The sequence below is a fragment of the Nannobrachium achirus genome, assembly GCF_963921795.1.
Source record: "Nannobrachium achirus genome assembly, chromosome: 1".
NCBI classification, from domain to species: Eukaryota; Metazoa; Chordata; class Actinopteri; order Myctophiformes; family Myctophidae; genus Nannobrachium; species Nannobrachium achirus.
Window position 1 is genome coordinate 54,346,389 of NC_137810.1, and position 24,920 is coordinate 54,371,308.

Here is a 24,920-nt window from a genome sequence, read left to right on the forward strand (position 1 = left end):
AGAAGGTTGCATGAGCCGACTCTGCGCCGTTAGAAGTAGTAAACCAGGGGGCCAGAATAGTAAATCTTATCCCCCTGACTTTTGGCATCTCCGCGCGGTCCAAGTGAACACAGCAGAGCGCTCCCTACCTCCGGTTCAGCCAGGGCGGGTCTTACCTTACCCATGTTGCTGTTTTGATACACGCCATCAGAATATAGCTTTTTATGGGCAAGAATGTTTTGTCTTCATTAGGTTATCTGATATTAGCCCGATGAAGGTCTACTGTCAAACGTTTCCCATTAAAACTATTTTTGCATTTGTAGATTATTTTTTCTACGTTGATCTGCCATTATTTTCTTTCTTATGCACCTATCACCTTGTTGGTGTGGCAATCATTTCTAAAACTCTGTTTAGGTTGATTAGAGAAAATACTTATGTCACACAAAACAAAAATCAAATCATCATGGATTTATTATGGGTTTTCTGAATATTTGACCAAATCTGCTGGGTTAAAAATATACATACAGCAAATTTGCTAATATGAAATGTGACCAAATCAGCTGCGTCAAAAAAATATACATACAGCAATGCTAATGTCCATTGGCCATGTAGAAAGTTGTTTCAATCAAATAAGCAACTCTGCAGCAATTGTTTGTAAGTATAAACTGCATATCCCACTGGTAAGAGACCCGGGGTCAGACCACAGGCCAGATGGGAAGATTACATCTCCACACTGGCCTGTGAACACCTCGGGATCCCTCAGGACGAAGTTACTAATGTTGCTCAGGAGAGGGAAGTTTTGAGCTCTCTGCCGGAGCTGCCGACTCTGGATAAGCGGTTGAAGATTAATAGATGGATGCATGGCACGGTTGTGTCACTGCCACGGTCAGGAAGAAAGCCGAGAGAAAATTGGTCAGGAGTAAACCTAGAACCACCAAAAAGCAGATCTGCAATGAATTAGAAGCTGCTGGAACACAGGTGTCTGTCCAGTCAAGCATGTTTTACATTTACATCACCATGGGCTGAGAGGCTGCCATGCATGATGGAAGCCCTTGCTCCAGAAGAGGCACCTTAAGGCTCGACTGAAGTTTGCGGCTGATCACATGGACAAAAGACCTTCTAGAGGACGTTCTGTGGTCAGCGTGACTATCTTTCTCACGTCTCTTCAAGTAGATGGACCCTTTCCCCCTGCCTCCCCGTTCGGAAATCTTCCAAACTAGAGGGAAGAAAATGAATGAAATGGAAAGAACACCACGCTCACAGAGGCACAATGATCGCTTCAGCACACACACACACATTTTGGTACGCATACATGAACACGGGCGAGAGAGAAGAAAATGAATGAAATGGAACGAAAATAACACCACGCTCATAGAGGCGATTCTTGCCTCTGTGAAAACAATGATAAATGGATCAGATATTGATCAGCTTCCTCGCAACGTGAATCTCAGACACAATGTTTCTTAACCGATGTGTCAACCACTAAAAGGCATACGATTGGAAGTTATTGCTATACACAAGCTCAGGAACGGGGAGAAGAGCGGGGTCGATCTACTTGAAGCGACGTGAGAAAGATAGGCACACCTGTGGTAGTGCTGGGCGATTAATCGAAATCAAAGCTCTTTTCTCCATCGTCGTCTCCCCTCTCTCTACCACACACACACAACACACGCAATCAGACATCATTCAAGCGTTCTTTCCCAGTAGAAAAAAAAAACTTTGCGACTAGTTAACTCTATATATTAAAAATAAAAACACCCGCAGAGCTAGACTTTTGTTACATGTGCAGTGGTTCCCTGTGACTGTCTGTCCGACTCGACAGACGTGTGACTGAAGGAAGTTGTAGCAGCAAGCAGCATAGCATGTGTCACTGTCAAGTTACATGATCGTCAATTCTTGACTTCGTTGGTGGACTTCATAATAAGAGCGCTTTTTCACGGTCTGTGGACTTCAAAGTATATATATCTTTTTAATTTCTTTCATATAAAACTTTTATTGAGCGGTGGTCACACCGTCTCCATAGCGTGGCCGTGTGTGTAGGTATGTATGTTTGTATGTATGTGGGTGGGTCTGTATGTAGCCTCAAGCCTGTGGTGTAGTACCTTTTATGACCACACATGTTAAGGGAGGGGCGCTGTTTTCAGGCCAGGCACACACACACACGCACACACACACACACACACACACACACACACGGGGGGGGGGGGGGGGATGGGTAAACCACCGCTCAGTTCACACGGGTGTGATTTTTTCTTTTCTTTTTATAAAACCAAATGGACCCATCCCAGGCGTCCCTTATTTGGTTTCATTTTATGCTCTCAAAACATTTTGAGAATCGTGATCTAGATTCTTGTGGAGGAAAATCGAGATTCTCATTTGAGCAAAAATCGCCCAGCACTAGCCTGTGGTCCGATGAAACAAATTGAGACACAATTTGGCCACAATGACCAGAAATATGCTTAGACTGGAGGCAAGAGGTTGAGGCCTTTAACGCCAAGAACACCACACCTAATGTCAAGCATGGTGCTGGTATTATGCTCTTGGTCTGTTTTGCTGCCAATGGAACTGGTGCTTTACACAGTAAATGGATTGAAAGAGGAGGATTTTCTCAGAATTCTTCAGGAAAATCTCATCAGACAGAAGTTTGGTTGTCAAGAGTGGTAAAGGGGATGGCTAAATCCGGCTCGAATTAAGGTTTTATAATGGCCTGCCCATAGTCCTGACCTAGACCCCATTGAAACATAGTGGCAGTGCTGAAGAAACAAGTCCATGTCAGAAAGCCAACAAATTTTGAATTGCACTAATTCTTGTCAAAGATTCATCCAGAAGCTTGCCGGAAGATTGTGCATTGCTACAAGTCCACAACTGTCTAATAGGGTTGAAAATGGCCCATGGACATGTAATCAAATATAAGCATTGCTGTTTATATTTTTGACCCAACCGATATGGTCACATTTCATATTAGCATTGCTGTATGTATATTCTTGACCCAGAATATTTGGTCAAATTTTCTGAAAACCCATAATAAATTCGTGAAAATAAATAATCTTTGTGATTTTGTGTGACAAAGAACCAACCTAGTATCGCAGAAAAACAGAGTTTTCTTTCCAAGTGTATGTAAACCTTTGATCCAAACCGTATTAGTAACTGGTGTCTCTTGTCTGTGTGTGAACAGTAAGCAGTGGGTCAGTTACAGTCAACGCAGACTCTTCAGTACAGCTACTAGCGGAGGAGGCTGTGCCCCTTGACCAGCTGGATCTTGCAGTGAGTATGACCTTTACAGATGGGAACTCGGCAACTCGCAGCATAGACATAAGTAAACAAGTATGGCTGCATCCTAAAACCAAAGCTTTTTGATTTCGGTTCAGCCTACAATTGACATTTTCAGACCACCAGAAATAGACCTATGCACTTGTGTAGAGAATGTCAAATATGAAAGATATGTGTGGCTACTGTGATGCTTAGTTACGCATCATCTATCTTTTGGTGAACTTTCCAAATGTTTTACGTGTAAAAAGTGGTATTCTTTGTGCTGTCGCTGGAAGCCAAGTTGTAAAATATCACCAGTCAGTTAAGAATGTCACTGGATTAAAAATATCCCATATTTGTGATTATTGATGATATGCTATTTACTATAGCATATCATCAAATTAATTTGTCTTTTTGTTGTTTTTGTGAAGACTTAGATTAGCATTAATTCCTTTTTTTTAGGAGCTAATAGTTGACTCATCCCATAGTTCTGGTGCCAATTACATGTGATTTTAATGACATTTCAGTGACCAACGGTGTCCGTAACATTCAATCGGTCCTGGCATCTGTAATTATGGACTCTTCGAGCCTGTTCGATGCCAGGCTTAGCAGAAGGGTTTTGACGGCGAGGGACACTTCTTTGACCCCGTAATAGATTTATCCCCCTCCATTCCGCCTCCTGCAATGACGATTGCATCCCAGTTGATGATGATGTACATGGTTATGGCAGTAGTTGGGCTGCAACAGCACATCCTTGTTTAAATGTCAATCTTGTTAATACAGCACATTATCACTCGCTCACCGTTGAGGTGTCTTACACTTTGACCGTGGGCTGTGTCAGTGTCACTGTCAAGTTGACTCTGTCGCGGTAAAAAGAGTTATTATTTCCTCTTTCCTCCCCACCCCGTGATAACAATGCACATGGGCCCACGCTGTTAATAAGGAGAGAAAGGTCAGTCACTGTTGAATTATAGCAGATGTGTCAAATCCCCACTGGGAGACCTTTAACTTCCAGCTACGTTTGGCATTTCTCCTTTCTAATCGCCACTGTGACAAATGGAGATTTCAGAGCAGAGAAGCAGTGTGAATTTGCAAAGCGTGTCTGTCTTCCCATTTTTCTCTTCCTCCCTGTCTGACCTTGCTGCACAGATTCTTTTTTTGCAGTCCCACAAGGTTTATTGTTTTATTATTATTTATTTTTGTAGTTGGTGGCTTTGTTCATGTTGGAGTTCTGGTCGGAATCTGACCTTGATTTACTGCTGAAACCTTAAGCTTATGACCAGTGAGTTGGTGAATTATTTCAATACAGATGGTGGTCGTTTGTCTCTAGTCTCCCCAAGGGGAATCGGTATAGCAAGAAAAAGAAAATCAATACTTATGACCCATGGTTGATAAAGTTAAAAAATTAGATGCTCCAGTCAAAACAAAAAAAATGTACCTTAATACTGAATCAGATTTCTTTTCATTACTTTATTGTAGGTTATCATTTTTGTAACTTGTTTCGCAAAGTCAATATAAATGGAAGGCGGGAAAGGTCCGGCAGAGCTCTTAGTATTACTGTTCCACTTTGTGCATTTCCAGTTTCTTTTAAGACTATTTATTCCAGCCAGCCATTTGCCGTTTTCTTTTTAGAGGTAGATGGAGAAATTGACCTTGATGTCTTGTGACCAGAAAATGTAGTTTGCATTTTAGTGGTTTCAGGTGGAAATATTTCATGTTATTGATTTTTGTGATAACTAGATAGATAGATACCTTTATTATCCCAAGGGGGAAATTCAGTAACTAATTCTACATATGTCAATCCTCAGGCTGCAAAGGCCAACCTGGAGAAGGCCCAGGCGGACATGTCTGCTGTGTCCGATGAGGCGGCCAGAGCAGAGGTCCAGATCAACATAGAGGCCAATGAAGCCATCGTGAAGGCTCTGGAGTAGACTAGACCTGTGGTATGACATCTCGGCTATCCCACCACACGTCTGTTGATCGGGAAATCCAAAGCAATGTGTTATGTTTTCTTTACGTTTAATGTCCCATTTCCATCTGTATATCGTTGTTGTTGGGTGGAAACCTTGTATGTCCAAAACTCTTCATTTTGTATTTATCATTTTAAAAATTATTTAAACTAGTGAAAATAGCCGATCTACAAGCACACGCCGCCTCGCATCGCAAGGCGTTGTGTGCTTGTAGATCTGCTATTTTCACTAGTTTTGTGTGACAGTCTTGTATGACGAAGCAAGGCTTTACTTTACGTAAAAGCGTACAAATTTGAAACTTGGAGATACAAGGTTTCTCCCCGAAAGTGACGATATATTCATCTTACAATACGTTTTCATGATTTTGTGTAATGCCTTCCATTCTTGATGCAGAAAATCAATGTTGGGATCATAGGCCACTGAACTCAAGCCTAGATATTTTGAAATGTGACTAGAATGTCAATATAACGAAGCACTTCTGCATAGCTCTTAGTTTTTATTATTTGCGTGTAAAACTTGGCCATTCTGTTTCCCCCCCTCTAGGTAACCTTTTGTTGGTTTGAAGGAACTGAAAACGGTCCATGTTTATCTGTTTCCCAGCTCAGTCAAGTCAGTGACCGCAGGAGTTTGTGCTCGCTTTGTACAGTGGATGAAACTATCAATAAATTTATTTGGAATTAACCAGCAGCCTTCTTTGCATTATTAATCGTACCCTCGTGTGTTTTAATTAAACACTGTACACAATAATAAATATGTTATAAGCTCAAATTCAGTTCAGCAGGTGGCAGTGTGTGTACACTCTACAAGATGATGGTGGCACTGGTGCATCTCTGGTGACCCTTTTTAAATTGTCAATATAACTTCATGGTGCGACTCGGTTCTTCTGGACCTTTGAATCTTTATTTTATCATCTTATTATGATATGGTTATGTTATAGACTGCATGGTATGCCCCTTTTGACAACTAGGCTAGTCCCTCCTTGGACCAGTCCAGGACCAACATCTCCATTTTAGTTTTGTGCAAATCTGTTAATTCCTCAGCAGAATACATGGGGTGAAAACCTTACCTACCGTACTTGGCAGAGGTAATAAAATATTGTCCCTGTTGTATGCTGGGACATAAAATCCTAATTAACCAATTAAGAATTGAAATGAACACATTTCACTTAAAGGGCCAGTTCACCTCTGGGGCAACCAGATCTTATTTTATTGTTGTTTGGGACACGATCATCACAATCCTGAGTTATTTTTTGTGTTCAATCTGTGTTTTGAGATTTTGTAGTATTTCAGCATGACTAGTGATTGCATTTTGCATCATATGATGCAGCACGATGATGCAAAATGCATCATATGATGCAAAATGCATCACTAGTCATGCTGAAATACTAAAATATCTCAAAACACAGATTGAACACAAACAATAACTCAAGATTGTGTTAATCGTGTCCGAAACAACAATAAAATAAGATCTGGTTGCCCCAGAGGAGAACTGGCCCTTTAAGTATAGCTGCTGTGTAGTAATTATGCCTTCTGCCACTTGGTGGCAGTAGTTTACCCTGTTAACAACAATGCCATTCAAGTGATGGTGTCACATGCCAGTGAAATGTTCCTGTGGCAGACTGTGCCAACAAACCATGGCTAATATGCGGGTCATAAGACTGCTGCCGTCAAATCACCATTTCAGGGAAGTACTTCACTCATAGAATATCTGTTGTGTAGCAACAACTGGATGTCTTAACATGATCCAACCAAAGAAACTTCCTGTCCTTTGAGATGTACCTCGACTGATGAGAAGTTATGCGTTAGTCACTGTGCAGTCTTGCATGGTGGTTTATCTGTTGTGGGTTGTTTTGAGCCCTCAGTCACTCCCATGCAGGGGCGTCACACCAAATTCTGGGCCCTGGGTACAAGGATTCACTGCGGGCCCCCCATTAATGTTAACTATTGAAAAATAGCAGATATATTTGAAAAATCGTGAAAATGCATGCAAGAAACCTATGTCAAGGACATAGATGATATGTATTTGGCCACGGACCCCCATCTCAAAATATTTAGTTCCAGGGACCCCCCAGAAGCAAAATTTGAGTTAGAAATGTTCGCTTAAAAAATACATATATTCAAAGATTTTCATTTTCATTTTCACAACTTTTCAAAAATAGCAGATCTACAAGCTCGCAGCGTGGCACTCGGTGCCGCGCTGTGAGCTTGTATATCTGCTATTTTTCAATAGCTAAAGTATAAAATAATTAAGGCCCCTCCACCACCTTGGGCCCTAGTAACTCAGTCCCACTTTCCTACCCCTTGTGACGCCCCTGCTCCCATGATATTCTGTAAATGTACTGTACTAGTAGCAGGGCATGTTTGTTGTATGAGTCATGCGTGACGACCCGCAGGTTCTGTGCCAATGCCAGGAAAAGTGGCCCTGCATGAAACGGTACACAACCACCCTGTGGAAAATAGGACTTTTCTCTAGTTTCATATAACTATAGGTTTGAGGCCAGACTCACCCCAGGAGGCGACATCATCTTCCACTTGAGGTTTCTGGAGCTGAAACCACAACGGGTTTGTTTTGAATGTCAAAATGCTCCAGAGCCTTCAACAAGCCCTCTGTTTGTGTCTGCGTTTTTAACTCTGAAAGTGTACACACGCAAGTGTTCAAATCTAAACACTGCCATGACCACATTAATAACCATGATGAAACTGGCACCTACTTTATTTTTTTTAAGACTACTTATTATGAGGTTATTAAATGCCAGTCTCTGGCTTCTCACCTCATTAGGAGTATAGCATGGCCAGCAGCCATAACTCCTAGAAATTTTAAATGAGCCGAATTTATTTAAGTGTGTGGGGGTGCGCGTTTGTGCATGGTCCACATCTTTGCTCTATTTCACTGTAAAATATTATGTTATAATAGATGGATGTGTTTAACTGTTCATAGATGACCAAGAAAGATCACTACTTAGTTATTACACTTAGAGATATGAATGTCACTTATGATCCTCGATTAACATGTCTCCTCGCTCCATGCAGGGTACTTTGTTTATACAGTGAAATAGATTAACGGAGATCAAATAAATCTGACAGTCTATTAAGTAGATTAAGTACACACATGTGATTTATAAATGTGGCAGATGTGGCTTCGGGACGGTCAAATTTAAAACGTTTCTGACAGCTTCCATTTATAGACTGGGATCTGACTCGGTTTTCCATTAATAAGCATTCTGAAAACCTCACACATCCTGCTCTCTGTTCTTCTTTCCTATCTGTCTGTCTGTCTCTTTCATTTCTCCCTCTTTCCAGCCGCATACTCATACACTTGCACTCAATCACTCATCACATCAGTCAGTCAGTCTAAAAGGCCTGGAGACTCAGGAGTTTGTAACGCCTGCCAGAGAGGTGAGATGAAACAGCCGTGTCAAAGCCATTCCTCCTTTAATCCAGATTTATGGTACACTGAAACCCAACTCTATTCCAGTCTCTTCCCTTCTCCTCCTCGTTAAAATGCTGCTCTGCATTAAAAGGCCCAAATATACCATGTGCTTCCCATGTGCTCGCTCTGTTCTCTCGGCTGAAGTCAGTCACTTGTCAGTAAATGAATGTCCTTCTCTTCCCAGATGTTACGAAACCCTTTTGGATCGAGGGATGAGTTTGTAACATAGAAATGTTAAAGTTTGAATTTCCGGGATGTTGAGCATGAGATGTGCAAATAAGAGAGACTATGCAGGCACGCAAGGTGTTCAAAAACGTGCAAGGTGCTTAATTTACTCTTGCTGAGGTATTAGTATTTACATTATTTACACACTCTAGGTATACACATGGCAGACAATAAAGAAAAAGAAGCCACTGCAAGGGGGCACAGGTGTTGCCAAAATAACAAAAGAAGCAGCTGGGGAAAACAGAGATTAACTAACCTGGGGGAAAAATTGGTAATTTAATAGAAATATGGATATACTGTTCTGTACACTCATCCAGTTGAAAACGTGCAACTACAACCTGTTTTAAGACTAATTTAAACGTCATTTAATAGGCCTATATCAAATATATAACTATGATATATTTTATTTGAAAATCAATTGTATGGGGCACCCGCTGGCCTACTGGTCCAGGCGCATACCACTTAGGCATTGCCACATAGGCATGGGGCATCACCGGTTCAATTCCCGATCCGGGCGACTTACTGTGTGTCACTCCCCATCTCTTCCCCCATTTCCTGTCATTCTACTGTCCTATCAATATTTTTAGCCAAAAGGGCAAAAAACTAATCTTAAAAAAAAAAAAAAAAAAATGTATGTGGCGAACAACACTGTTGTGCAATGAGTATGTGGCCACCTAGGCTATAATTTACACGTTTTAACTAGCACCTTAAGCATTTTACATAGAATTGCACTTTTTACATTAGCAACCTTGTGTATTAAGGGCACACGCACAGAACACTGGAATTTGTAAAATGTCAGCCAACCACAACAACCACATAATGAACGCTGTGCCTCATAAGCGAACTGTGACCTAAGTGCCGTGCATGCATTGAGATAAAGGAATCGAAGTGCTATGCGTCAACATAAAAGGTATGAAGGATTATCTATTGGAAGAGCTCTATACTCAAGAGCCACTCATGCTGATTTTTATGTCTGATGATGGGCCCAAGTCACTATCTATCCATCGACTGTGGAAGGCTGTGTAATTAAAAGGTTGTGCAGTCTGTACCCAAGAGAACATGACACATGGCATGTTGTGACACTGCATTGTGTCATCTTGAGTGGTCCCCTTGCACAAAGCAGCTCTCATCTTTGTGAGAGCTTGTTGGACTGTATTCATTGTTAAGGATTACAGCAGAGGCTCTGAGCTTGAAGGACCACTGACCAGCTCTTGTTAATCACTCACTTTTCATAGTGAATAGGCTAATCATCATATTCATGATGCGGAAATAATACCGGGTCAACAGCGCTACAAGGGGGTGCTTGGTAAATGAAGACTAGTTGATCTGGCTGTGGCTGCTTTTACTTTTTTTTTACCCCAAACAATGCATAATAATGTGTAACCTATATTGACCTCATTTAAACTTTGTTGCACAATAGTGGTGTTGGTCAAAATGGATAGATTTTCAAGCCAATAACACAACGCTGTTGCGTCTGCAGCTCGAAAGCTGTTATAAGAGAAAGAAAGCGATATGGGCCCTGGGGGCCCACATCAGGGATCACTGGCTACATCAGTAGGGGACAGCTGTGGGTTGTCCCTAAAAAGCCCTGGCTATGGAATGACAAGAGCTCACGATCTCTGTCCTGGCAAACTGACACATTTCATTACACGTGGGAACTAACTTACATTACACATGGGGACAAACTTACGTGTCACATGGGGACAAACTTAAGTACGATGACACATGGGGCTGTCATTAAATACAACACGGTATGTTTGCCAAAATGCTGTATGAATAGCCAAGCCTAAGGCCCTCCTAGACGCAGGCTTAGTCATCGTCTGTATGGATCATAGGAGATAAGTGACTTCTGTCAAAGCCTTGTTAGAATTAAATGAGTGGTGAGTGGCTCTCAGTGGAGCCTTTATTATCACACATGTAAAGTCCTGTGTTAATTTCACATTGTCAGAGTTAGAAATAGATACATCAACTCTGAGGATTTTACTGTGTAGCGCACCTTTTCATAGGCTGATTAATTAATGCATTTAGTCATTTTATTTAGATGACACTAATGATATACCTACAGTCTAGGGCTGTCACGATTATGACATTTTACATGACGATTATCTGTCACTCAAATAAATGCGATTAACGATTTAATTGTGTTTTTGTCGTTGACAATTACATTTCTGTTTGGCTTTTAGGCTTTGAAGTTGCACATGGTAGATATGACACATAACCCAAATGTATAAAGAAATGACTGACATATTTGACAACTTTACACTTAGAAAAGAACATTGATAGTGGAAATAGCAGATCTGCGACGCGTTGTGAGCTTGTAGATCGGCTATTTCCACTATTTTTGACTTTTTTTTTAATATATGTAAATGTTTCAACATGGAAACGATTATGAAAAATAATCACGATTATGTCAAAAAATCACGATTAGACGGTATGTAATAATTGTGACAGCCCTACTAGTCATTTTATTTAGATGACACTAATGATATACCTACAGTCTGCCAACTAAAATAGGCTAAATGTGTGCTCCGTATACCGGCAGTATTTAGTAGGGAGCCTTGTGGGTGATCAGTCAACTGTAACCATTACTTGACAATATCCTACAGTACAAAGTAACCCTGTAATTTACGAGGAGCATTCCCCCCTCTTTAATCTGCAGAGAAAGTGTTTTGCCTATGGCAAGCTGTCCATAGCCGGATATCCAAAGTGTTTGGTGTCTGGAAGTAAAGAGTAAGTATAAGTAAAGACGGCTTAGATGTGTTGGAGGGGAAATTAAAGGGTTGGGAACATTTAAAAGGCTTCAGTAGTCAAATATGACTTTCAAGATGTCCACTTTCTATACACTAAAGGGCCCCAGAATTACCCATATCATAGCATACAGTAATTGTTGCCAACCTTAGGGATAGCCACAATACAAGACTTCAGCGTATATCACCTGATACCTCTCTACCGCGCACACAAATACAGGCATGCATCATTGTGAAATATATTGGGGTTTTTTTTTCCACTCAGAGACTGTATAAATGAATATACACTGTATACAAATATATCATTCTTAATTAGATTAACACTAGTTCAGTTAACAAAGATGTTTTTTATATTTTTATTTAATTAGTTTTCGTTAAATATGATAACCTTCGCTGTAACACTGCGTCCCACAAGCAATGCAATTCCGTTTTTTAGGTGTAACTATTTTCATGGCAGACCCCTGAACATTGTTTGTGTCGGATTGTACCATTGGTACACCGGTGGCCCTTTGGGGCCTCCTTCAGGGCCCCTGTGGGCCACATGTTGCCCCTGGGGGCGACCGTTGTCATGGCAGGACCCTGAACAGTGTTTGCTCCCAGTTTGTTGCGGATCAGAGCAGCGGTGCGCCCTTGCAAGTCCGGATGTCACTTTTGTGGCGTCTATTGTCCACTGTTGTCCACCACCACACACCATCCTGTTTTAATAGGGGATGCCCAAAATAGGGACCTTCCAGTGGTTAAGAACAATCATCTCCATATTTCAACCAGATGAACAGATGCTGTCTGCACCAATTAGTTGGTGGTGACGTCACAGAGGACGCTGCTCACTCATTGGCTAAAGGCCCTGCTCCCTCATTATTGGTTAATTGGTGCCAACGCTGCTCCCTCACTGGCTAATTGGTGCCACATATATACAGGTTGAGTTCAGAGGCCCTGCTCCCTCATTGGCTAATTGGTGCCACATACAGACAGCACTGATCACCGATATTAGACCCCATCTTATTACTAGTTTTAGTCAAAAGTAGTCATGGCTGCCAGTTCCCATCTGAGGTCACATGGGAGTCCAGACTGCTCCAGACCATACTGAATAGCCGCTAGCTTGCATAAAGTCTTCAGACTAGGACTCAAGTCTAAGACGTACAGACCTGTGTGCCCCACGAAGATAACACGATCTCCCACCGTGCAACAGCACATCCCAGTCATGGAACCGGGGCCTTTCCCTTTCGGCTCAACCGTCTTCCAGGAGAAGGTCTTTGGATCGAAGTTCCACAGATCACAGAGGGTCTGCTTCCAGATGTTCATGGGGGGCTTCAGTATCTCGAACTTGATACTGTCGTTTCGTGCAGCACGATACTGTCCTTTCTTGATGAACCGGTCTAAGTTCTGGTTCAGGCTGCTGATGGTCTGGTCCAGGCCGCTGATGGTCAGGTTCATTCTGTTGATATGGTTTGCCGTGCTGTCTATCTGGATGAAGGTGGTTAACATTTCGTGCGGGATGCGCCTGCCACCGAATATGTACAGTTCTCCGTTGTAGGCGAATGCTGAGTGATTCAGACGTCCTAACTCAAGCCGCACAGAAGGCGCGCTCAGCCAGCTGTTGGTCTCTACGTCAAACATTCGTATATCATGGTAGTTGTGCTCCTGGTCCACTCCGCTCAGCCAGCTGTTGGTCTCTATGTCAAACGTTCTTATATCATGGTAGTTGTGCTCCTGGTCCGCTCCACCTCCAAACACAAACATCTTTGTTCCGATGATGGTGGCAGAGTGACCTGCTGAAACAGGAGGCGGAGCGCCTCTGGTGTCAATTAAAGACCAGACCATTGTGGCGGTGTTCAACGCGTAGATGTCATTGGCGTATCCAGTGTGCTCGTTGTATCCGCCATAGATATACATGTCCGTCCCCAAGACACAGGCCGAGTGGAAGATTCTCGGCTCTGGAACAGTTCCAGAAATCGTGGGCTTCGACCAACCGTGGGTGTCGACATCAAAGCATGTTGTGTTAAGTATATCATTATATACTCCGCAGATGTAGATGACATCTTCTATCAGCACAGCCGTGGAGTACCAGCTCATGAATGAACCCTCGCTTTCAGTTGTCACTGGGGACAAATGGATCCAACGCAAAGCCACTGTGTTGAAGACCTGCACCGTAACTTGATGTTTGTACTCTGCGTATCATCCAAAGCAATACAGCTTGTCTCGCACCGCCACAGCGGCAAGAAGCCATTCATTTGCTCCTCCTCCTTTCTTATGCATCACCCAGCGCAACATCTGGACGTGTGTTCGTCTGTCTCTCCGTCTGTCCATCTGTCTGTCTGTCCAGATTGCTTCCACGCTCTCACGATTAATCTCAATCTCTCTCTAGGTCGATACAACCTATATGGGCCCTGGTCTGGCGTCACCCACAGCACAAACTGTTGTCATGCGTGCTTAGCGATGCTGATTTGCGCAGACAATCTTATCTTCTCACACTGGTTCCCAACGGGACTGTCACTCTCAATTCCAATACGTTCCTTTGCATTTTTGCACCGTGTTTTTTCCAAGGATTTTCCCACTGGATGACGTAAGTCTGACGTACGCTTTCCAAGGATTTTCCCATGGGGTTATAACTACACATGACATGACATCACAGGATATCAGCATTTAAACCGGTTTGCACCCGTCCCCCCTTTTTTTCAGTCAGATATTATGATGTCACATGAAACTTGACGAATCATGGAAATTGGTCCTGTTGACCAAAATTGTCATGTGAAGCTCACAAATCCAACACACCTCAAGATTTTCGGACATATGCCCGTTTATGCCCGTTCTGATTTGCTACGGGCATAGACAGCCCCTCTCGTGGCCCTTATATACTGTATATATGCCTCGATGTTATGACGTCACCCTTTGTCCCCTTCTGATTGGCTACGAGCATAGATGGCCCCTGCGCCAGCAGAGCGTGCCTTGTTATTTAAATCAGGTCACACTTGTTGATGGCGACGTCACCAAAATGATGGTCCCTCATTGGCTGTTGATGGTGGTGATGATGGTGATGTTATTTCAAGGGTTTTCCCATTGGATGAAGTCCACCGGGTGTTTATTCAAGGGTTTTCTGGATGACGTGAGCGCAGACACACAGACGGACGGACGGACGGACGGACGGACGGACAGAGACAGAGATTTTTGCCTAATTTATAGTTAGATTGCATGGGGATTTGACTGTGCATCAAGGGGGCTAATGTGGGCTGTTCTGTGGTACATAAGAGAAAGAGAGAGACATGGAGGCAGTGGGGCTGATTGAAGTGCTGACCTTTTGGTGAGACTGCAAAGAGGGGGCCTGCAGACTCTCAGACAGCTGTCAGATACTGCATCCAGCCTGGGAGTGGGAGTTGGGGCCCTGACACCAGCCTCCTACCTCTCTACCCTGTTTGTGTCATCCTTCCATCCATGCCTCCATACCTCCATCCTTCCTCGCTGCGCAAACACCCACCCACTCGCCCAAAGCACACTTCACACACCAGCACACACACATGGCCAAACAGAAATGACACACACAGTCTCGACTCACACACACACACACACACACGCACACGCACACACACACACACACACACACACACACACACACACACACACACACAGGTAAACACATGCATCAACAGACACACACACGCAGGCAGGCAGGCAGGCACATACACGCAAACACAAACATAATGCAGCTTGTGCCAAGCCAGCGAGGTAACATTTCCGCAAATAGATGTGGGCATTTCGGAGAAAATTGCAAAGCCACAAACACAGCCTCCTGCAGGGGTGAGATAATCAGCTTTGTGGTAACAGCAAATGGCCCCTGAGTGGCAAGGCAGGTAATCATTCCGCTGTGAGTGTTTTTGTGGGTTAATAGAGAGTGCTTTTCTGCGCTTATGTGACTGTGTGCATATGTGCGCATTATGCACAAAGAGAGGTAGAGTGTATAGACAAGTGCATGTGTTCATAAATGGTACAAGATACAATAAACCAAATTAACATTTTGGCCCACAGTACTGTATAGCAAAGTCCTATATAGTCACCTAGTTAAATGCCACTTTTGCAACATTAATCAAGAACTCTGGATGTCTGCCTCTTGTATTTAATTGTTGTTGTCGAGATCCTACTTCTTTGTGAAAAAGTAAAAAAAAAAGAAGTAATTTTAAAAAATCACACCCGTGTGAAGTGGAGCTGTGTGTGTGTGTGTGTGTGTGTGTGTGTGGATCATGTGTACCGATTTTTGTGACATTTGAAGAAAATATGTAGGAAAAGGAGCAAAAAGTGTGTTTTGGAGAAAATTCAAGATGGCGGAAAATCTATCATGGCGCAAATGGGCATGGCCTATATGGGGAGATGCGTCATGACCCAAGGAATCCAGGGAAAAAATATTTTTAATTTTCCGACCTACGGTTCAAGGGTTACAGGCCAAAACGTAAAGTGGGGTGTTATGGCGCCACCATGCGGCCAAATTACACAATTATTTTTTATTTAATCCTTGAAATCATTATGAACCTCCTCTCCAAGTCTTGAAACTCTAGCCCCTATGGTTTGCGAGAGACAAATAATTGAATGTGAGTTTTTGCGATTCCCATTATAAGTCAATGGGGAAAATTAATTCACTAATAAATTAATATCAATTAAACTATTGAACCTTTCTCTTAGCAAGTTACTAGCCCACGATTCCCGAGTAAGCCGGTCGATTTGGCATATGGCGCGAGTGTGTGGTGGCAAAACTGTGGGACTAGTAGCGTGCCGAAGTTTAGGAAGTTCAGGCTACATACAGACACACAGACAGACCCACAAAGCCACGTATAGGGAGCCTGTGTTTCACACAGCTCCAAAAGCCGGTCGATTTGACATATGGCGCGAGTGTGTGGTGGCAAAACTGTGGGACTAGTAGCGTGCCGAAGTTTAGGAAGTTCAGGCTACATACAGACACACAGACAGACCCACAAAGCCACGTATAGGGAGCCTGTGTTTCACACAGCTCCAAAAATCACACCCGTGTGAAGTGGAGCTGTGTGTGTGTGTGTGTGTGTGTGTGTGTGTGTGTGTGTGTGTGTGTGTGGATCATGTGTACCGATTTTTGTGACATTTGAAGAAAATATGTAGGAAAAGGAGCAAAAAGTGTGTTTTGGAGAAAATTCAAGATGGCGGAAAATCTATCATGGCGCAAATGGGCGTGGCCTATATGGGGAGATGCGTCATGACCCAAGGAATCCAGGGAAAAAATATTTTTAATTTTCCGACCTACGGTTCAAGAGTTACAGGCCAAAACGTAAAGTGGGGTGTTATGGCGCCACCATGCGGCCAAATGACACAATTATTTTTTATTTAATCCTTGAAATCATTATGAACCTCCTCTCCAAGTCTTGAAACTCTAGCCCCTATGGTTTGCGAGAGACAAATAATTGAATGTGAGTTTTTGCGATTCCCATTATAAGTCAATGGGGAAAATTAATTCACTAATAAATTAATATCAATTAAACTATTGAACCTTTCTCTTAGCAAGTTACTAGCCCACGATTCCCGAGTAAGCCGGTCGATTTGACATATGGCGCGAGTGTGTGGTGGCATAACTGTGGGACTAGTAGCGTGCCGAAAGTTCAGGCTACATACACACACACAGACACACAGACAGACAGACAGACACACAGACCCACACAGCCACGTATAGGGAGCCTGTGCTTCACACAGCTCCAAAAAGAAACTCGATAGAGACAAGAGAAAAGAAGAACACGTGCAATGACATATAAGGCTGTTGATAGTGACATGAGATGCCCGGCAGCCCATTTAGACCTGTTTGACCTATGTTTTTCAGGAAATGTGGGCCTCAGGTCTAGATGTGGTAGTCCAGTCTTTACATTAGATACATACAAGTCCCATTGTCATTTGTTCTGCTGCTCCACTTCCTAGACCTAGAAGGACACCAGGTGTGGCTATATTTGCATAAGCGTCTAAAACACAATCATGTTTGAATTAATTGAGCTTGGAATTATTCCATATCCTGATCCTGTTCTCAGGGGGGATTCCCCCCCCCCCCTACCCCCTCCCATTTTTCAATCCTTTGATGATCATTATTCAGTCATTCATTCATTCCGTGACTGACTACACACCAAAGGACTTCATCCTTGCATTTGTTTTTCCATTTCAAAGACTTTGCTTCACAGGTGTGGATTACATTCTGCACTTGTTGACAACAATTATGTTGTCTCTGCATGGTTGGTGTGACAACTTAGATAAAAGGGATGCATGGAGAACAAAGAGGACTGACACAAATAGGAAGCGAACACAATGCCAGAAAAAACTTTAGTTTTCCATTGAACCAAAGATTGCATAAAGCGAATGGGTGATGGCGTGTGTGTGCAGTAGGTGTGTGTTTAAGTGATGGAGAAAGACAAGCATGACATTAAAGGCTGCCTTTGGCAGGGACATACGTGTAAAATATGCATGTCTTTCTCCCGGACTGCTGACAATGGAGTTTGTGGCAGTTTGACATTCCAGTGTGAAGTGTCACATACTAAGGCATGATGAGGGGATGAGGGGTGAGAAGAGTGCATCGGTAGGGTGGGACTGAGCTTTCGTATACTGCGTGCGCGTGTGTGTGTGCATGCATGTGTGTGTGTGTGTGTGTGTGTGTGTGTGTGTGTGTGTGTGTGTGTGTGTGTGTGTGTGTGTGTGTGTCTATGCACGCATGCCACATGTGTGCGTTCGTTTGCGTGATTGAGTGTGTGCATTTTGAGGACATGGATAAGGTGGGTGGAAAGGGGAGATGGCATCTTTAAGGAGCGTCACGGCAAGGTGAGATGAGGCCATGCCATAAACACACACAGTTCATGGAACAGTGACTTGAGGAGTTGAGGTGAGCCGCATGACCTTCTTATCACCGTGCTGACGATACGCATGCATCTAAGTTTAGGCTGGCAAAGTATCATTACGTTGCTATCTGGGCTTGTAACATCTTGACCTGAGCTGTACACTTTGTTGAGGCAAAACACAACACTTCCAGTCTCTGAATTGAGGTCATTCGCAAAGAGTGGGAGATATAAACTATATGTTCCAAAAACATTAGTTTGTAGGCCTATATACATTTGGCACTTTGCCATTAAAGGCAATTTGGCACTTTGCCATTAAAGGCGTTAAGAGTTTGATGTTGAAAGACCATTCCTGTGAATGAATCACAGGGTAATGTTTCTAAAGGTGACATTTGTATTGTCCTCTAATCCTATCCTATCATATACTATTACTATTTACTATTACACCTATTACACCTATTACACTATTACACTATTACACCTATTACACTTATTACACTATTACACTATTAAATCTACCAGACCGGTGCCTGCTGGGCAGAATAGTCACCATCGATGTCCAGTTGTGCAATACCCAGTGTATCCGTCTGTCTGGCTGGCACTCTTTTATGCCCATATATGGTGTTCCGTGTCCAAGGCAAGCCAGTCTGTGATGTCATCTCCAAATTTGGGCACTGTAATGTCAGTCAGTGATGTCAGTTGGGCTTTGTTGGTGTCAGTTGGGCATTGTTACCATGGTGGCGACACTGCTTAATATCAGTGATGTCAGACACACATTCGGTAAATTAATAGTTAGATTACACTCATTACACTGTTATTACACTTATTATATTGTTACACTATTACATTATTACACTATTACATTATTACACTTACCAGTAAGACGCCTAAGGGTGAAAAGCCACCTTGCCCTAAAGGGCGAGGTCACCTAAAGGGAGTGGTACTGGCATCTGGCCAGTGATGTATATCGGACCAGTTACCCATATGAGACCCCGGTACCCATAGATATTCACATACAGATATGGTTTTAATATTGATGACATCAGGGATCTCCATATATGGGCATAAAAGGGATTTGGTTCCCCTGGCATCACAGGTACCTCCATATCTCCATATATGGGCATAAAAGGGATTTGGTTCCCCTGGCATCACAGAGATCTCCATATATGGGCATAAAAGGGATTTGGTTCCCCTGACATCACAGTGAAGTCAGAGCGTGATGTCACAGCGTGAGAGTCATCGTGATGTCAGAGCTGCAAACCCAAAGACTGTAAAAAAGCGCATACGGACGGACGGACGGACAAACACGGACATGATGTGCCTTTTCTCATAGTAAACTGCAACTTTCGGTAGCAATAACACCTATTACACTATTATTAGTTTATTACCCCTTTTACACTATTACATTTATTGCGTTAAAGATATAGCAAATAATAGGAACTACTGTATCAAATATCAGTGTTAAGGGTGTGACTGCACCCTTAACCAGGAGAAACCAATTTTGAGAATTTGACCACTGATTGCCATCACAGGCATGAACTAAATTTGGCGCCGGCATAAGAGTTCCTGTGAGTGTCTTTCCATGGAAGTACCCTCCCTAACCTATACATGGGGCCTCTCTCTCTCTGGACTAACAGCTGTGAACCAAAAGTTAATGGCACCAGCAGCACTACACACACTAATCCTGGCACACACTCAGAAGACTGTGACGCCTGACTGCTCTGCAGTGGTTTTGCTGTTTTCTATTCTTTTTTTTTTCATCAGTTATTTTCATTCAGACATGGGACCATTCAGGCTGTAGTCATTATTGTCTCTCTTGGAATCTTGGATGAGCAGAACTTTCCTGTCCGGGTGGAAATCTCATACTCCTTCCACCTCTCCATGGCATTCTCTCCTATTCCATCTGTCAGGCTCATGTGATCCGTCTATCATTCAGAGGAATGAGTGGTGTTTTTCCGGCCTCCTTGTTGCCCTTTCCGTAGCGTGTCCAGTCCAGACATGGTCTCTCTGAGGTTACAGGTCTATGTGTGCACCAACATGCCAAATGAGGAATTGAGAATGTGTAGTGATACCATGAGGAACACCTTCAATCCTTCCTCTTGTCACTTACCATATTCCGACGGCCACCTGTGTGTTTTCAAACTTTCCAACCGCCACAGATACTTGAAACATATCCCATCTATGTGACTTTGCAGAGCAAAGATAAACAAGGTTCAAATGAATTCCAAAACGTGACTCTGCCTGGACTGGCCAGTCTTCATGTTTTAACCTTAGTAAATGGCTTTTGTTACGGTAGAGGTAAAAGGTCAGGGTTCGTAGAGCATAGGGTAGATCATGTGATAACGGACATGGGAAGGGGGTGTGATTAACCCTGCCTTTCATGCCTATATATCCTAGCCTCGTATGGTCACTGCGTAGATATTAAATCTGCCGTGGGCAATTTAATATGGGGTCTTCAACGTTCTCAGGCCAAGGACCCCTTAGTTGTGAAGGAGATGAAGCAGGGACCCCCACAACCTTTTCATAGATTCCTATGTATTTTGGATTCATGTCAATTTGTTTTCAGTTACATATTGTAACCACTTGAATCTTCAATACATAATAAACTTTCACTCTGTACTTAGTGTGCTCTTTTATCCCCTCTACACCAAACCTCTTTGCTGAAAATAGCCGATCTACAAGCTCTCAGAATATGGACTCTAGGGTTCAAGTGGTTAATATAAAAAAGGAGAAAAACGTTTCTATTACACAAAGATTTGTATGCCCCCCTGGAGTAACTCTGAGTACCCCCTAGGGGTCCCGGACCCCCTGTTGAAGACCCTTGATCTATGCAGTGACCATACCAGGCTATGGCTGGCAAAGATTTGTCTGTTTTCCAGGCTATATATTTCCTGTATGCCAGAGTTTGGCATGAGTGCTTGCTGTGATAATGCTCCATGAGAGGCCATTTGGATACCTGTAACAGTCCCCAGCCCCCAGTTGTTTTCATTTGTTCCTTTTGTCAATAGAGCCAATAACTGAACTAAACCGAACTGAGCAAGTGACGTTGTTGTAGCCTGGCTTAGCCAGACCATATCTCTCCCTTGTGTTAGCACCCCCTAAAACATTTTCGGTCTAAAGCAGGTCTAAAATACGTCTAATATACGAGATTGGAAGGTTTTTTAGACGTCTAATCTAAGACTAGACGTTGATTAGACATCTATATATATAGACGTACCGTATATATACTGTATAGACTATATGTCTATATATAGCCGTTGAAATAACGTCTATCAACGTCTAGTCTAATTAGACGACTAAAGAACTTTCAAATCTATACCTCTATTAGACACATTTTAGCTAGACGTCTAATAGACGACTATTGCTCAGTGGGAATGGCAGATAGAGTTTATCTGCACGTTGTTGCCCTTATACGAACGAGTAAGGTCAGGCTATTAATACGGCGAGGCTTAACCATCAACCTTATTACTTCTTTGTCCAACATTAGGATCAGCTTAGACTGCGTTATCATATCTATGCATGTTGTGCATGATACCGGTATGTTATCAAACCTAGTTAACATGATAGCTGATCTACATTTGTGTTTGCAATAATACTCATGTTAAGTACAGAGAACTCTCTCTTCCAGCTACCACAAAGGGCAAGGGTGACCCTGTCTACTTCCCCACGGAGGTGCCCTCTCCAGTGGAGCGCTAGGAAAATATGACATATAGCTAGTTTCCAACTAGGCCACTGAAGTCAGGCGGGCAGGCATAGCTCCCTCTAACACACTTGGACCAGCTGTGACCGGAGCCTGGATTCCAACAATGGGACATCATCACACCCGCATGCAAACATTCAACCTCTTTTTAACCCAGCAGCCTTTAGTTTAGTCCAGGGGTTCCCAAACTTTTTTGTCTCAGGGCACCCCATAAATATTGTTTTAATCCGAGGCACCCCTACATTATAATTTTCACTCCCAGCACCTTAAATTTATAGCATATCGTCTTTGTCGGGTGGAAACCTTGTATGTCCAAAACTGTTAGTTTTGTATTCATCTATAAAATGTACAAACTAGTGAAAACAGCAGATCTACAAGCACACAACGCCTCGCATTTTGTGCGACAGAGGTTTCTGCCTGGCAGTTAACGATATTTGAGTAATTATGTTGCGAGGAAAACGTTGAGATAATAGACATTTTGGTTAGAACTGACTGAAAATAACTTTGTTCTTCAAGTTTAAAATTATACTAAATATTTCTTCAAGTGTCCAAATAAATTCCAAATATTATCAAATGATCTCGTGGCACCCCTGGACTGCCGTCGCGGCACCCCAGGGTGCCCCGTCACCCACTTTGAAAACCCCTGGTTTAGTCCATTGTTTCCCAAACAGTGGGTCAGGAGTCAGGACCCATTTGTGGGTCGCAGACACATTTTTATGGGTCCCTTAATTTCTGGTTTCCTAAATTTTGTTTATTATTATTATCAGTAATTTCACAAAGAAATCAAAGAAAAATCAAAGAAATTCCATGAATTAGAAAACAAATGTTTAAGAAGTAGTGAAAATAGATGATCTACAAGCTCACTGCTGTTTTCACTTGTTTGGGTCTCGAGCTAAAACGTTTGGGAAACAGGACACAGATCTGGTGATCACACATTTTTGCTGTACACAACAGTGCTTTTTTCTTTTTCATACTTTTACCTGTAACTTTGTAACCTTAACTGCTCTGCCGCCTCTGAGCGAGCGTGGGATAATAAAGGGTTTTCTCTATATATCTACCTGCCAAGGATGCCAGGTTGAAGAAACTAGTCCATATCTATACAACAACATCAGTTTCTCTTTTTTCCCATATTATAATTATATAAGCCGTGACATCATTTTGTAGTCAGACCTCCAAGCAGATTTATTGTCAATATGTGTCCCTCGCTATTTCAACAGATCCGAGACAAAAATAACGACTAAAGTATAATTCTACCACTTTCCTGTCAACAAGAAAGAGAAGACAAATTAGTAAATAGTAAAAATAGTAAAAAGATTCATGGGCACTGGGGTCTTTTGGCCCCCAAAGCTCTCCCCTGCCTACAAAATGATGTCAGACTTAATTAAGTCTGACATCATTTTGTAGGCAGGGCAGAGCCCCATACTGCTAGCAGAGTGGAACTGCACAGTGATGACAGACATCATGCATGTATGGAGAAAGCTGCTAGATTCCAATATTCCTAGATCTGGTATATTATATGCCATGATCAGTCTGGCAGCCTCTGTAAAAGGTTAACTTTAAAGGTGATACACCATGAAATTTCACTTTTCCTATTTTAAAACCTTTTTTTGGGGTCCCACTATAGCACCTTCTATCCTCACAAAGTCCCATTTCAGACCTTTGTGTCTTTCTCTGGTTTTGGGAAGGTGGAGGTTAAAAGCATCCCACGGGTTCTCAAAATAGGCTGTCCAGATTTGCTGCCGTCGATGACGTCATCGACGGCCGTTTTTGAAGAAAAAAATGTTTTTTTCAAAAAGATTTTTTTTTTCAAAAAAAAAAACAACAATTTTTTCAAAAGGATTTATTTGGGGGGTGGCGCAGTACAGGCCAAAGGTGGTACTGCAGCCGAAAATGCTCTGAGAGCCATTCAAAAATGAGAGGCTCTCTATTCAGGAGTGGTAATTTAGCCTCAAACCTTTTGAAAAACGTTTTTGGGACATAAACAATAGGACATAAATACTTTTCAAATGCATGGTGTATCACCTTTAATGCATATTGATGACATTAGCATCCTAACGAGTGGACTTCTTCCACTCCTGACATCATAAAACTGCTCAACTGAATGCTGAATAATATATACTGTATATATATCTATAGTACCAGGGGACCGGGCTGCTATGCGGCCCGGGCCCTCACATCGATCTACGTCATAGCACCAGTATGACCGTGTGTCTTAATATAGACTATACTGAACGGCCTGTTGTCCATGAGAATGTGGACCCGGCTTGTCTGTGTGCAGTGAGAGAATGCTGCTGCCGATTCCCAGCGACACGCATCCTGAGTCAACCCTGACCGTGTGTCACCACACCCCACCCGCCCACCCCCATATGCCACCCAATCCCCTTCACTCCTCTCATCTTCTGCTCCCATCTTCTGTTTCCCTCCCTGCTGCCTCTGCCTCAGCCTATCTAGGATTTGCCATATATTATAGTCTCTGTAACCTGATATATGATAATATGATATATATAACATATATGAGTGACTGTTGAACCTAAGCCAAGTATGCACGCATGGCGCATGCACGTGCATGCACAGGCGTGTATGTGTGTGTGGCAAAGAGAAAGCAAGACTGTATGTGCGTGCCAGGGACGTGCTGGCCATTGGGAAAAGTGGGACAACTCCCGAACGGCCGGTTCATTCCCGGCCGGTCCAGGCCGGCCATTAGGAAAAAAATAAAAAGTAAAATGTCGGCCTTCGTTCCATTTTGGGGGCTGGGCGGCCAACAAAGTAAATCGTCACTGTCGGGCAGAAACCTTGTATC

General features: G+C 42.8%; 1 protein-coding gene across 1 annotated transcript in view; it reads left to right on the top strand.

Annotated features, from left to right (window-relative positions):
* atp5f1d (ATP synthase F1 subunit delta) overlaps nt 1-5,875 on the top strand; it is a 7,820-nt gene extending 1,945 nt beyond the window's left edge. The window contains exons 3-5 of the mRNA XM_080731251.1: nt 3,155-3,243; nt 5,037-5,171; nt 5,742-5,875. Of these exons, the coding sequence (XP_080587377.1) occupies nt 3,155-3,243; nt 5,037-5,159 (212 nt within the window). The 3' untranslated portion in view covers nt 5,160-5,171; nt 5,742-5,875. The remainder of the gene's footprint in view (nt 1-3,154; nt 3,244-5,036; nt 5,172-5,741) is intronic.
* Nucleotides 5,876-24,920: the final 19,045 nt, after the last annotated feature.